The sequence below is a fragment of the Phasianus colchicus genome, chromosome 15, assembly GCF_987193195.1.
Source record: "Phasianus colchicus chromosome 15, bPhaCol1.hap1.1, whole genome shotgun sequence".
Lineage (NCBI taxonomy): Eukaryota > Metazoa > Chordata > Aves > Galliformes > Phasianidae > Phasianus > Phasianus colchicus.
The window spans coordinates 5412921-5428137 of NC_143450.1; the positions used below are offsets into that span (position 1 = coordinate 5412921).

Here is a 15217-nt window from a genome sequence, read left to right on the forward strand (position 1 = left end):
CTATTTCTGTAGCACCAGGAGCACTTATTCCTCCACCACTTGACCCCTGCTCTGTGTGGAGATGGTGGTGGTGTGTTTCAGATGTGATGTATAATAGCAGGAAAGTACTGATGCATCAGACCAGGAAATTAAAAAAGATGCCATTCACACAAAGGAATGTTTAGTTAAGTTTGAAAAGCTTGGCTCAAAGGACACCGTGATGGACCATTTGTTACATCTTTACTTACTAATGTTCATTTGCTGTGGATTTTTTTCCCCCCAAACCAGCTTGTTATTTATTTTCAATGATTCTAAGTGCTCGTCTGCATTTCGCCCAACGCATCTGGAGCCCAAGATAATATTGGAAAGCATTAGGGTCCTTAAAGGAACAGCCTATCACAGTACACCACAGTAACTATGTCTCTACGATTTATGAAAAGAAAGCAATATGTGCCTGTTTCGGTGCCTGTCGTTTGCCTACCAATGGTGCAGTGCTCCCCATTCCAGCCCTCTCTGCATTCACATTTCCCATCTTTACAAGTTCCGTGCTCTGTACAACGGGGATGACACACACGCTGGTCACACGCCACTCCTGTCCACCCTTCTTCACAGCGACATGCTCCACCAATGCACACCCCGTGGGTGCCACAGTCTACAGAGCACACTTCTAGGAGAAAAAAAGAATACAGGTTATAGCTGGCTCATGTCAGAGGCAATCTAAGTCAGAAGTCGAGCAGAACAAGCACCCATTTGCTGAAAGCAGGCCTCTTCGTGTGGGGATCAAAAGCAGCATTAAGCAATCAACTTTGCAAAGTTAAGAAAATCACTGCAAAAATCTGCTGCTGTATTCTGGACAGATCACAGTAGAGCTGTGTCCTCCATTCCAATGCAGAGAATTTCCTCAGTGCCTTTCAGTATGGCAGAAGGGGGAACACAGATCTGCTTTACTCCAACCTGAACCTGCGCCGATTTCAACGCATTTGTTTGTTAAGAACGAGACTGAGAAACTCACCTAAGACACATTCAGCAGAGAATGGTCACAACTCAGGGTCACAGAGACTCTCGGAGTGACTGGAAAACATACTAGCAAGTGACGGATTTGGAATCCTATTGCTAACAATGGTGGGACACACAGCACCTTGCTCCTAAATTCTCTTGCTCTCTGCCAGCAGTTGTAGAACAGCAGAGGGTCTTTTGCCTCACGCATCATCAAAGAAATTGACAGTTTAAATTCTCATTCATGAATTCTGCTGGCTGCTGCTGATGCATGAAGCAGAAAAAACATATCTCGATCCTCATTTCACTGGTAGGGTATTCTGAGTCATTAATTTTAAGAAATAACTGAATAAATGTGAAAGCTGTAAATATTATTTTGAGAGACAACTGCACCTCAAGAATCAGCTTACAATATAAATGCAAAATTCCAAGTATTTTTTCCCCACAAATAGAACATTTGCTGTCATGTCAAAGCTGTTCTTTTTTTCCCCTTAGCTACTTCTGTTAGAATAAACACTTTTACAATATTCAGTCAACTGCAGCATTGAAGAGGATGAATTTTTCAGCTTACACTTCTGTTCTTGCTTTTTAGAGTGCCTTTTGCCCTAAAACTAATTGTTTAAATATTCAGTGTACAACTGAAAATTGAAAAATACCCCATATTTAGGGGATCTTGCTGTTTTGTGATATTTTTCGTAAGTGGGTAGAATTGTGATGTGCCATAAAGCAAGCACCAAAAATAGAGTATTTTCAAATATTATGGACGTATCTGTGAATCTCTGCAATGGAAGTTTTCAGTCAAAGTGAGGAAAGAGATATGAAGCAGTTAAGTAACTTTCTCAGTTCAGAAGGACGTCAGTATCTGAAGGAAATATGGGCTCCTAACCCACACCCCCACCCCGAGCTGTCAGTCCCAAATTAGGGATGTCACATAAAATAATCTAAAATGTATGCATGCTTCTTTCCAACACAGTCCAGAACAGGACCAAGCCTGTTCCTAAGACAATTTTGTAAATTATTTGCATTTCAAATTTGCCTCTGATATTAACATTTTGCCAGAATAGGAGCACTGATGCAAAATCACAAGAAATAGTTTTCTTACCAACGGAGCAGTCAGGTCCCATCCAGTTGGGATCACAGCTACACAGACCGGTGTCAGACAGGTATGTGCCATGCCCACTGCACTGGTCTGGACACTGGGCTCTGGGAAGCTCACAGTTTATTCCACCCCAGCCTGGGCTGCAGAGACATTCTCCGTTCACACAGACTCCGTGATTGGAGCATGTTGGATCTAAGCAATCAACTAAATAAGAAAACAAAAAGAATGCACGCAAAGGTCAGTTCCCACAATATGATGTATGGAAAAAAAGTAGATGGACACTTTGAAGATCTTAACAGAGCGGCAAAATAAAACAAATCAATATGATTCTTCACGTCCCATAAGTACCTGGTCTGAGAACAGAGAAGTGTGAAGTAATCTGTGTTTTGCATTAGGTCCATCTGAAATAGGGAGTGACTGAAAAACAAACTCTTACTGCATGAACTCCATGGTGAAAAAGCAGGAAGGCTCAAAATTAAAACACACAGTGAGAGTTCTTTACATAAGCCTTAAATGGGGACATTACTTCTTAAATGCACTCTGGTTCTAATGAGTTAAACAGTATTCTGAAAAATAAAATAAATTAAAAACCAAAACAAAACACAACAACAACAAATGAAATGCAATGTCTTCATCAGTGCTATCACTGCCATTCGAATGCTGGACGCCTGTGAGAATGATACTGTGATATCTCATTTGGGTACCTAGAAGGCAAATTATCTGTGGCTTTCAGCTTCTTTTAGACCCGTACACCAGGAACTCCGTTCCTACTCCACTATGGCAGTGAGACTGACAAGACCCAGTTACTTCAACCTATGTTCTAACCAGCAGACAATTCGTTAGTAACTAAACACAGATGTAGATACAGATTTCATCTCTTCTCCATCTGGAAACAACAGAAGAAGAAGGTAAAAACAGTTACAATGGAAAGGCATCCATAAAATGTCTTTTGCCATTTTAGCCCTGACAAATAAAAGGAATGCTACGAGCTTTCTTTCAAATAAATTCTATCAGTAACATTATGGTTTTCCAAATTTCCATCTCATACCACGAATCTGTGTAAGTGTACAATGCTCTCCTGCAAACAGCAGCAGTGAGGCTTTACCAGCTGCCTCTTGCTGGGGAATTGAGGGCCAAGGTCAAACTTATGCCCTAAATAAAATGAATTCACCTCATGACTAGTATATATCAGCTCACAGGAGAAGAACCAAGAATGATTGGCATTCTCTCTTGCAGCTCTAGGAAGATCTCAGTTTATAATGAAAGTGATTTATCTCTCATCTTTTCCAAATTGATCCTTCTAAATTAAGGCAGAGACATTTTCACTTTAACTTATGCGAACAATACTTGATCTCTTAAATCTCAACTTTTCTATAAACAGACATGTCAAATTATTTTATGAAGTTACAGAACATTTAAAGTAAGTATATAGATTAGATACAACTCAGGATTGAAGCAGGCACGTTTAGATATACAATAATGTGAGCTATCAGAATAACTCACCTTAGATTTTAATTCAGATTACAGTAGCACAGAAATTACTGTAACACTTCTTACAAGATTTTCACAGTAGCAATGACCCCAGTGTGGTGGGTTTGTTCTGCTAAGATTTACGGTTCAGTTAATTAGGTATGAAAACATTATTGTGCAATTTAGTATAAACATAAACAATGACTGTTCAGAAAAAAAATTGTCAGAGAAATATGATAAATGACTAATTGTTCTAAAGCTATCCAGGATGCTTCCCCTGCACTGTTAGTGTGCCTTGGTGCTGAACAAAACCAGAAGCTCCAAAGAATACGCCTTTCGTGACACTTCTGTTGAACCAGACAGGCAAAAGAATCTTGTCCAATAAATAAATAAACAGAAGAAAAAAATCAGGTCAATTTACCTCATGGGTGAAGGTCACGTTTTCACCCAAATGTATTATTTTTTTTAAAGGTGATATTTTAATGTGAAATTTAAATGGATAATTTGTATAGCTTTCTGCTGTGCGCTGCAGCACAGCTGGGAACCTGAGGAAATACTGACGAGTACCAATGTGCCCCCTTTTAGAAATGCACCTCCTTCCTTCTCCATTGCTAATGAAAGCAATGCGGAACAAAATCCTATCCTTCCACACAAATGCACTATCTTTCCTCTTTGCAAAATTACTGCATGCTTTCAGCTGAGCTTTATTAACACAGAATAAGCCTCCCAATTCCCCCAAATCCCAGCCCCATCATTTTATAGAATAACAACTCACGTGAACCCTGCCAAAACGAGCGTAACTTGATTACTTGCAATAGAACTGCACTGGCTAATTCTGCACAGGTTCTGTCCCCAGCTCTTTAGAAGAGTTTACAATGGACTTAATAAGGAATTATAAATGGAGATTCTTTGGTGTTTAAACAAAGGACAACATGCTTTAGCAAAGCACTCTGTTAGACTTAGAATTCGTAGTCTCTTGGCAGCTCAGATCATTAGAGCTCATTTAGTATTGGGCCCTCTGTAGATTTGATAAAAAGGGTACTGAAAGCAATTTATATCCCTAAGGACAAAAAAGGAGGTCAAGGAGTTTTATGAACAATATGTACCACAAACCCCCAAAGAGCCATGAATTACATTTATGAAGTTAAATGTCATTGAAAAATGACTCGACCATGAAAGTGACAAGAAAAACACCGTTAACCTAATTTGTCAATTTGACTTGTCTCCCCACATACCAGATTGAATGAAACCTGGCAAATATGCCCCTTCGTTTTGTGTGCAAATTTGTTAATAGAACAACAGTGTTTATGCTGCAAAAATTGTGCATCAAAAATATTGATTTTAGTGCCACTTTCATTTCAGGTAAATTGTTTGAACAGTAAGACCATGATGAATATCAGAAATAAAAAGTGAACTGGAAGAAGAAAAATGCTGACCCATTTGTTCTAATTCAGTATCCTCGCTGGAAAATGGAGGATGAACCAACCTTCGCTATTCTTTCTGAAAACTCAAATCAGTAGAGATTTCATATTACAATATAATACAGATATATTTATTTGTATCGTTCTACCATTAATTCAAACAGAAAGTTTAAATGCGAGCAGATGATTACTTGCAACTGGAGAGACTTCATATCAGATCCTTTTCCCAGAGCTCATGAAGTAATAGGAGAAATATGTGAAGAAGTAAGGGAATTTTACAGAAGAAATATTGGTTATTCTTTATATATTTGTAAATTAATTTATTGAGTTATTCATTGCTCAATGATGTATGCAAAAGGTTATTCTAACCTTTTCTATCATGTTATCGGCACTTCCAAGTTTGCAGTTAATACCTCTTTGCCTTTGTAATCCATTTATCTGTTAGAATCCTTATCCTTTGAAGCACTGGTGATTAAATAATCTATATCCTTTCCCCTCACGTATTAATGTATCTCCCCAACACTGCTGACTGAAAATTTTATAGCGTTTCCAGCTCTGGAAGGTGTTAACATTAACCCCTTTGCAGCTATCCATGCACATGCTTGTTCTATAAACTTATCTGGAATTGCTGATGTATTTGTTTTACCCACTTCAAACAGTCACAGTAGGATAAGCTGAATTAAGCACTACAAAAACCTACTTCTCTTACAGGAGTGTTAGGGGATTCGAGATGTCTAGCCCAAATATAGAACAAGCATTCTACACAATTGAAAGTAAAGAGAGCATCTGGAAATTATAATATAAATGGGTGAGGAACTGCTTACAAGGTAAAACTTACAGAATTGAATGAAAGAAAGATCAATTTAGGCCATCTCCCATAGTCTCTCTAATAATATTAACTCTAATATAACAATGAAGAGCATGATGAAATTCATATAACTTAATTAGACTGTGCAAACAATTGCAGTTTGTGCCAGAGAGGTTCTGCATTCCTAGGGAATAGACTGGATGTTGCAGTGTGCTACATGGTCTTTTCCATGTCCAGTGCCCATGAGAACACTGCTTACAGCAGGGCATTTCAGACCATCTTTGAATTTTCCCCAGAATCACTGGGAAACACTCAGGGTGAACTGCCAACTATCAAATCTAGCATTCAAAAAGGACATTGCAGAATTTTCTAGATGTTGCATAAACTGTAAGAAGAAGAAATGGAAAATCTACTGATTTCAGTTGGTTCTGAATTAGAGCTACAGCATTGTTCCTGGAAAGAGATGACAAGAATGAACTGAAGAAATTATTGCAGTTTTGGCAGTGCCACCAGTGAGAATCACAGCTTATTTTTGCTCCTAGCAAAATAACTTCACACAGACTAATGCACAGACTTGTCCTAAAGCTGATGACTGCAGTCCGCATCCAAAGAAGTCCCTTAGTGGTTCAGGTCCCTATAGTTTCCTCTCTTCCTTCCTTTTCCTTCCTTCTTCCCCCCTTTCCCCCTTCCCTTCCCTTCCCTTCCCTTCCCTTCCCTTCCCTTCCCTTCCCTTCCCTTCCCTTCCCTTCCCTTCCCTTCCCTTCCCTTCCCTTCCCTTCCCTTCTTTTTAATGGGAGAAATAGGTGTTTGGTAAGATAAACATTGATACATATGCAGTGTACAGGGCTGCATTCCATTCAGAATACTCCTTAGAGGCCCTTCAGTCCTAAACCCACGCAGCTCCAGTTCTGTCACCTTTGTCTTCAAACTGCTCCTCCTTTTGGAGGATTAATAAACTCTGAGAAGTCATCATAAAATTGCTTGAAATATTACTCTCTGAGGACATGCCAAGGTATGCAGAACTGTCTATCTAGCAGTCCTCTGGAGAGTTAAATTCCCTTCTAAAACTATAGCAATGCATTTTAAAAAGAACAGGAGTCTGACTTTGCAGTGCAGTCTAACGGCACCCACTGTGAATAAAACCAACACCACGCTCAATCTATGACCGCATTTTCGATGGGTCGCTTTGTTACATCTGCTCACCCTGCCTACACAAAGAACTGGACACTTCCAACATGAAAAGCTTTTCTACACTTCAAAGGTAGTTGCTGCTTTCGTGTGCCAGCTACCTTTCTTTAGGCCTATGAGACTGCAGTTAATAGGAGTAATTTGTGCTGGGTGACGTCTGTATGCAACACGGACACCCGAGCCTTTCCAATCAGTCACATCAACTTCTCTCTTAAAAGCGATTTATCTCTTTGCTTTGTGTGGAGCTGCAGTTATACAATTTTCCCTACCACTACTCATTTTTACTCTGCATTTCAAATCTGAATTGTTCAATAAATACAATCCATAAGAAAAGATTTATCTTCTGTCTTCAGAAAAGGAATTATTCAGGTTTACTTGTGGCAGACATTCTTAGCACCACGTAACAATGTATATAAAAATCAGAACTTTAATTTAAGCTTTCATAGATCAGTACAATCGTGATGGACTACATTCCTACCTCTCTTTCACAATATCTGCTACGGTAGTTTTACATTTAGAACATTATTGTCCTTTCCTTTCTTTTCTAAGAGCTCCAAAACCAGAAAAAATTCTCACAATGCAGAAAGAAATTGTGCCCCAGCATTACCTTCTTCACAGTTTTCTCCTTTATAGCCAACGGAGCAGACACAGTTCCCTTCGATGCAGGAACCATGACCTCCACACGAGGGATCAATACACTGGCTGATGGGTACATCACATTCCGGACCTTTCCAGCCACTGTAGCATAAGCAGGTTCCTTTAGAGTATTGACCATTGCCACTGCACAGCACTGGGCAGGCAGCTGGAAAATTGAACAAAAGAAAAAACAGCACATGAGGTCAGAAAAGTATTCCTGTAAAAGTGCATCAAAAATCCACTACTAAATAGTTATAAATATACACAAGTATCTTAATTAGCTGGAAAAATCTAAGCCAATTTGTAGTACTTCAGCTCTTTGCAAAGAAACTATTTGAGTACTTTTTAACAAAGCATGCATATATTGGGCATTCTCAGAGTACAGCTACTATTCTTTACAACCTATCCATGATGCCTGGGATAACCAATGAGGCAATGTGAACAGACCTGATTCTGACATTATTCCGCCTGGTTGCATTAGGTACCATCCAGTTTTCACAGAGTGCAGAACACAATCCCCCAAACACGTCAGTATGCAGCATCTTTCTTCTTTCACAACATTTTTTAATTTAGCGTTCCAAAATTTCTATGACCCTATGACTTGTTTTTCCCACATAAAGATCTTGAACACAGAAGTAACACAAGCTTTCGTTTTTATCTACAACAAACGCACGCTGCCACCAATATAACTGCCTAATCTTTTCCCATAACCAGAGTGAATGTTTCTTCCCTGGGTGTATTGGCAAGAAATCACCATTAACTCCTATCCCTTCCTGTTGTATTATTAAAGGGATAAGAATTTCTGAGCAAATATTAAGAATTCATTATGCAAATTAACTGCAGCCTAGGAATAATAAAGGTGGTCAGTAGATCTTGGTTACCAGATGTTGGACATACGCAGAACAATGGAAAGAAGTAAGTAGTTTATTAAAACAAGTAATACATAAAAGTTACACTAAGGCATTTTTACACATCTATATGCCTATGACTTTCATGCAAACATGGCAGACTGTGAACTTACATGCCTGCCAAACACAACATATGGTCACCAGCAAGAGAAATGGAAAAAATAACAAAGGAGTAAAAGAAAATAGAACTAATGAAGTGTATCTTTGATAAGAGGTACACTTTTACACTCTTCTTTGATAAAGTCTAAAAAGTATATCCCCATCTTTTCAACTTTCAGAGAAACCAGAAACTAATGACTACTTCTACAGTACCAAAAATATATCCAAAGCTACTATTAATCATTAAAAGGTCTTACTGTCCCTCTTGCTTCTACTATCCCGTTAACCTGAATGATCAAGAAGAACCAAGTAATTGATTTACTACAAAGAAACATGTAATTGTCCTGCTGTATGACTTCTCCACTGTTCAGCAACCCTTATTAATCTCAGTTGCCCACTGATCTGCTGCAAATACACGTTTGAGAAGGGATTATTTTCAAGAATTTCTTTTTTTGAAACAGAAAAAAAAATAATTAGACAAACATATATTCACATTTTTAACCTTGGATTTCAGCTAAAATTTGGAGTGCTGAAAATCATTTCATTTGGCCATATGCCACTTGAATAGCACTTTTTAATCTACTTTTTTCCTACAAGAAAATAACAATGAAATCAATAAGTTGAGGTTGGATGTTTTGCTTTCCCTTCACTGTCTTACTGCCATACGATTAATCCTTTGGTAGAAATAGCAACACCATTACTCTGAGTCTTTTCAAGTTTGTTTTATTTTTTTCTCCTTCACTCCAAAATTGAGTACAAATAAAATATTATTTTCAGTAGCAGTTTTCAGATTTCAAAGGTGATATTTGCTTATAAATGCTTTACTGTGTTTTATGAAACTTTATGCTATGCTTTCTATTTCTGCTTTTTGCAGTTGGTTTCAGAATTATGCCTACTGAAACATCTGGATTAAATTGCAATGCAAATCATCCATCATGTCCACACTGCACTCTGTGTGTGTCATTCTCTTTTAAAGCTTTTTTGCACGTTACCATGAAACATCCTTCCACTATATACATTTAACCAGTAGCACTTTGGATGCCATTCCACTTACTGTTCCTTCTGTCTTCAAGCATTACATCAGCGATTCAATCTCAGCTCTTCAGCATGCACTTACTGCTCTTCACAGCCTAGAAATGCTAACTGCTGCTATGGTAGGCCATGTAGGTGAGCCATTCAGAATGGGATCACACTAGGACCACTTCCACTGCTGTGGATTGGAAGGTGAATGATCAGAAGGCAGCTCATCCCAAAGACCTGGAACAATCATATTGAGTGCCAAGTCTGAGATGCCACCTTCCACACTCTGACACACTGTAGAGTCCCATCCTAACATAAAACCTCTCTGTGAAACTCACACCTTTGAGCTCCTGTACATGGTGGTTAAGCTTGCAGCCCTACTGTTCAAGCTCATTACAGAATGAAGTGCTACTGCTAGATGCATGTTTTCTATATGCTTCCAAGCCATTGAAGAGACTTGATGTTATTCATGGCTGCTCAGTGTAGCTTCTCCAACTACACTGGGACACGACTCGTGTCTTGCTTTTGTCTATCAGCCTCAACAACAGAAAAGATGTCTGGTCTGCAAACCTCTCCTCTGGAGTCAAAATTAAAATAAAGACAATAAGCCTATTAGAGCAAATTGCCTGCAAGAGGGACTGAGAAGAAATAAATATCCATCATTAGAAATCGAACAAGCAAACAAAAAAAACAACCACCACACAATTTAGATGGGACCCATCTAGACCTAGCTACAGTTACGTGCCAGCCATCTGCTGTAAGATTGCTTCTTTCCCTGTCTTGTGCCTAAACCTAAGTAACCATTTGGCGATTGTGGTCCAGTTAGAGAAACATGTATCTGTTATTTGGAATATGCCTATGGGAGAGCCATTTTCAACTCCCACTTTTGATCCAGATTTGCAGGGTTCAACTTCTGGGACACCAGAGACTGCACGCCTGGCATGGCAGAAGAAGGATTACCAGATGGTGCCGGGCTGCAGAATAAAGAGCTCCAACAGTAGTTTTTTTTTCTTTTTCAGTGTTCCCTTGCCCTGTTCTGGAGCTTTAGGAATCTAAGTGAAGCTGAAAGCCATGTCGTAGCTTTTTGTTTCTCTCTTTGTGCTTCTATCAGGTCAGAGGGTTCACAAGACTATTTAGTCCTTGGCAAAGCTTCTCTATTACTTCAAAAGCGATCGGTCTTCAGTGATCTGCAGTTGAGGGATGCGCTGCCAAGATGTTAATGACACAAGAACAAACTTTGCACAAATGAAAACATCTGTCATTAAATCTTAGGAATTAAAATAAACAGAGTTAAGATTTAAGAAAAATGTAAGCAAAAATGCAAGCAAGAGTGGGTAGTAAGAAGCTGTTTTGTCACTGCTGTAGTAAACAACTCTGCATTAATGCTTCTGCTCTGGGTTTATTGGTTGACTTAAGCGAGGAACAGAGAGAGAATCAAGCTGCTTCTGCAGAAAACAATAGCAGGCAGTCTAAAAAGAGTTCTGTTAGGCTTAATTGCTAGGTCATATTGCTGAAGAGCGAAATCCAGAGCACTTGATCATAATTTTCCATCAAGCTTGCCTCAATAAATGTCCAAACAACTCAGGAGTCATCTGCAGTTCTGGTTTTCTAGGAGTGCTTATTTCCTCCATGTGCAGCAGATAGCCCCTATTCCAGCACAGTCCTGGTTTCTCATATAGCATGCTGGAAGAACATGAAGGAAGAAAAGGTTATAGAACAGTCAAGTTCTGTCTCATTTCTGCAGGCAGATTACACTGCATAAAGACCACCATCACCATCAAAAAGGGGACAGAAGTGTTAGGAAGTACTGCAACACTTCAGTAAGATAAGCACAGAGGTGCATCTCCTGAGTTAAGCTGAGACAAGGACAACAGCTAACAACCCTGGATGTGGTTTTGGTGATGTGATTCTGCCTTTTACCAGTACTCGAACAAAACAGACTGGGTTCTTAACATTGCTGTCAGCTGATTTAATTACAGATAATGAATCCTGTAGGCCTTTGAGTTCTGTGGGATGCACAAATTTAAGAGCATGAATTGGACAGTGAAGACCAGCCAAAAACCTGTCTGAAAGTTCTCCCTCTCAAAGTTTTCACTGAAAATTTTGGAGTAATGACAATATTCCCTGGTAGATGAGAAAAAATGATTTGATAACAGTCCACCACACATGGACTAGGAAGGGAGATTGTTAGGGATAATGCCCAAGCTGCAGGGCATCAGAAGCCATCATTTTGTCCAGGGACATTTATTAAGTATCCCAGCTGCAGTCCATGTTCACACTCCCTTCACCCACCCCTATGGTTTTCACACATATGTACTCACCAGAGTTTTCTTCTAGAGCATGACAAGAAATCAGTAAAGGATATTTGAGGAGCCAAACTCTTGGAGGTAGTTGCAGAACTTGGTTTAGTTTAAACGCTGCTTCGTGAGAGGCCTTCCCCTGATACCTGAAGCTCCAAACTGGCTGTGAAGAGGCTCGGTTCCTCTTGCTGTAGAGTAAATACTATCCTAGTGCAGAGAATTCTGTATCATTAGGACCTAGGATGTCTGTTCTGTGGCAGCTTTCTTCCTGTTCCTCCTCATAGTACAGGCAAATCCATATACTTGCCTTGAAAGTTATGAGACTTTCTGGGCACACAATTACGCAGACCTGAAAGATGTTACAAGTTGCACCTGAACTGCTTCTCTGCCCTGGACTATGTCGTAAGTAATGTCTTTATAATGATCACATTTTGCAAGCAGAGCAGCTCAGTAAATCTGCAAACATGGCATAAGAAAGTTAGCTTCCTTTGTGCTATCTTCTGGCTTATTCAGAGCCCAGACAAGTTTTCAGCCACTGCCCCGTATCAAGTCAAATTCTTTGATATCTGTTCCACAGAAATCTGTGGTGAGAAGCTCACGGCAGGTTGGTGAGGGATGCCACTGGTCTGGGTGGACAAATGGTTGTATCCGTCCCAGTGAGGTGCTGTTCAACAAGGATTAGAAAGGTTGTGTCCATAATGCTTGTAATCCCTGATTTTAAATATAAACCAGACTCTTCCTACTGCAAGTTGACTCACATAAAAGATGAGGTTGACTGCATACTTACAGTGTAAGGACTAAGGAGAACTGGGCTTGACTGTTGAAGTGTCAGTTCAAGGCTTCATTAACAGAGCACTTAAACACAGTCTAAAGTTCTCTTATATTAACTAAGTTGTTCTTTCTTTCATTGACCACTAGGAACTGTAGTGAAGTCCAACGTAGAATGAACTTCTAACCAAGGATCTCAGTGGACATTCTGGGTGCAATCCCTCTAGAAGATAACTAACTCAGATTTTCTAATAGCTCACACTTGGACTTCCTTTTAGCAGAGATTAAGCCGTTGCAATATTATGCATGATTTTGCAAATATGTAAGAAAAACATCACTGTTTATCAGAGATTAATCTGAAACCAACAAATGCATTTCAAATCAGATCCAAACTTCAGCAGAAATACAGGTAAGATAAAATTTAATGTCATCCACAACTGCCTGTTCCAAATACCTAAAAAATATCTGCAAAGTCACGTTTTATGGACATGCTTCTTTTTTTGGCTTTCAACTTAGTAACCCACATGGAGCACTTCATCTGAAAACACTAACTTCTGTTCCAAGGACAAACAAGAAGAATGTGTAAGCAGGTGAAGATGTATTTTACTGATGCTAGAGCTGAGTCCTATGATTATATATTAAAGTCTGAACTAGTTGTAGATTCGCTCCAAGAACCACAAACAAGTTGTTTTCTTTTGCCAACAGTCAATGTCCTGAAGTTAGACCTACTTAGAGATCAACAAGCTCATTTCTGAACAGCTTAAAATCCACCAAACCATGAAAACCAAAGGAACAACAAACACCTGGATTTTAGGAAATCAGCCCAGTTACTTAAGGTGTTCATTTTGGGCAACCTGACTGAAAATTTGGCTCTACAATTTACATTAGTATTGTTTTAAACAAAACAGTTCTGAAACATTAAAATCATCACACATATCTCTTGTTACATAAAACATCAGTCCATGAGATATTTCTACATAGTAGGAGACATCAGATATGTGAGTATTTTCACTTGTAGTTTAAAAATACACATTTTGTCTGACAACATCATCTTTCCTATTTTACCTTTAAACCTATTTTAATCAGGTAGGTGCACATTTCTTGTCTGCAGGCCTACTGCTTTTTGCTGGAGTTCATTTACAGATAAGAGAATCTGAAATAACTTCTAAAACCGCCTTGTGGTTTATGATATTTCATTTTTACTCATTTATGCTATTTTCAAGCCACTTCCCTGGTATGAAGCTTTATGAAGCTCCCACACCCATCAAGCTTTACCCAAAGAAAATAATTTGGGAATGGGAGCTGGAACAAATTCTGCCCATCTGTTCTCTATGCCTCACAAGCACTCAGAAAGAATGGCACTGACTGGCCTACCTGCTTTTTTGAGATGGCTAACTTCAGTCAGGCTGAAAAAGAACAGTGACAATTAGCAGACCTAGAATATCTTGCAGCTTGCTCTAAGACAGGCGTCCAACCCACAGCACTGGACAGCTGGTAATGAGGTCCAAAACCATCGTGAACTTCTAACACAATTATGTGATTTTTAGCAGTATTTTCATAAGTTGATTGCACACAGCTTGAGCACAAACTGTACAGGCTACAAGAGAACACTATTGAGGGGGGGTTGCAGAGCAGTGCTGACCACGTCTCTTAAGCCCACTGCACTGTGTGGTGTTGGATTGAAACCTGTATGCGTTACACGTTCTGTGTGCCTGTGCTGCTGGCAAATAAAACACCACGACTGCTAATAATAATATTTCATCTTACCTACATGGGTGAGTGCCTGTGAAGAAACACATTTTTTGTTATGACGCAGACAGGTAAGATTTCCTACTTAATTAAAACTGGGGCTTGTGTTGTTTTGTAAAATAATTTAAGAAGTCAACATGTTCACTGCAGAGGAAGCACTCGGAATATTCTTGCAGTGCTGACAAGTCTTGTAGTTTTCAGTGTCTCAAAAAGTTCACCAACTTGTGAACTTCTGATACTGATAACTTGTGGTATATTTTTAATTAGTTTTGCAATATGCATTTGATTAATACTTCAGAAAAAACAAGGTTATGTTTGTGTTGGCCTTCTTTCTTCATGCTTTAATGAAAAAGCTTTTATGAAAAGGATTACTTATATATATATTTACTATCATATGTATTTTATATGAGGCCCAAGACAATTTTTCACTCAAGGCTGTCCAGGCAAGCCAGAAGGGTGCATCCCCATGTCTGAGGACTTTCTGCTCTGCCAAGAGAAGCTGCTTGGCAGTCAGCTTGTAGAAATTCACCCAGGAGCAGAAGAATGAACACAAAAATGTTACTGACACTCTACAAGCTTCCTAAGTTGCTTCTCAAAACTGTTTACTTTGACCACAGAAAAAAAAGGTTTAGATTGTTTAATGGTACTGTTGTCCATGTTCTGTACACCATGGCAGAACCGGGAGGAAACGCACAGCGCTTCCCAGCAGTCATGCTCTGCAGTCCCCACCTCAGTTGCCCAGATCTGAGCCTTACAATGCTCCCTTATCCAGCTCT

General features: G+C 39.2%; 1 protein-coding gene across 21 annotated transcripts in view; it reads right to left on the reverse strand.

The window, feature by feature from the left end:
- TENM2 (teneurin transmembrane protein 2) overlaps positions 1 to 15217 on the reverse strand; it is a 979011-nt gene that overhangs the window by 73490 nt on the left and 890304 nt on the right. For 18 of the 21 annotated variants that reach the window (XM_090150611.1, XM_090150610.1, XM_090150609.1 and 15 more), the window contains 3 exons: positions 7569 to 7763; positions 2078 to 2278; positions 434 to 646 (listed from right to left, as the gene is read on the reverse strand). In XM_090150611.1, the coding sequence (XP_090006737.1) occupies positions 434 to 646; positions 2078 to 2278; positions 7569 to 7763 (609 nt within the window). The remainder of the gene's footprint in view (positions 1 to 433; positions 647 to 2077; positions 2279 to 7568; positions 7764 to 15217) is intronic. The other 3 variants (XM_090150617.1, XM_090150614.1, XM_090150622.1) reach the window with 1 other exon arrangement.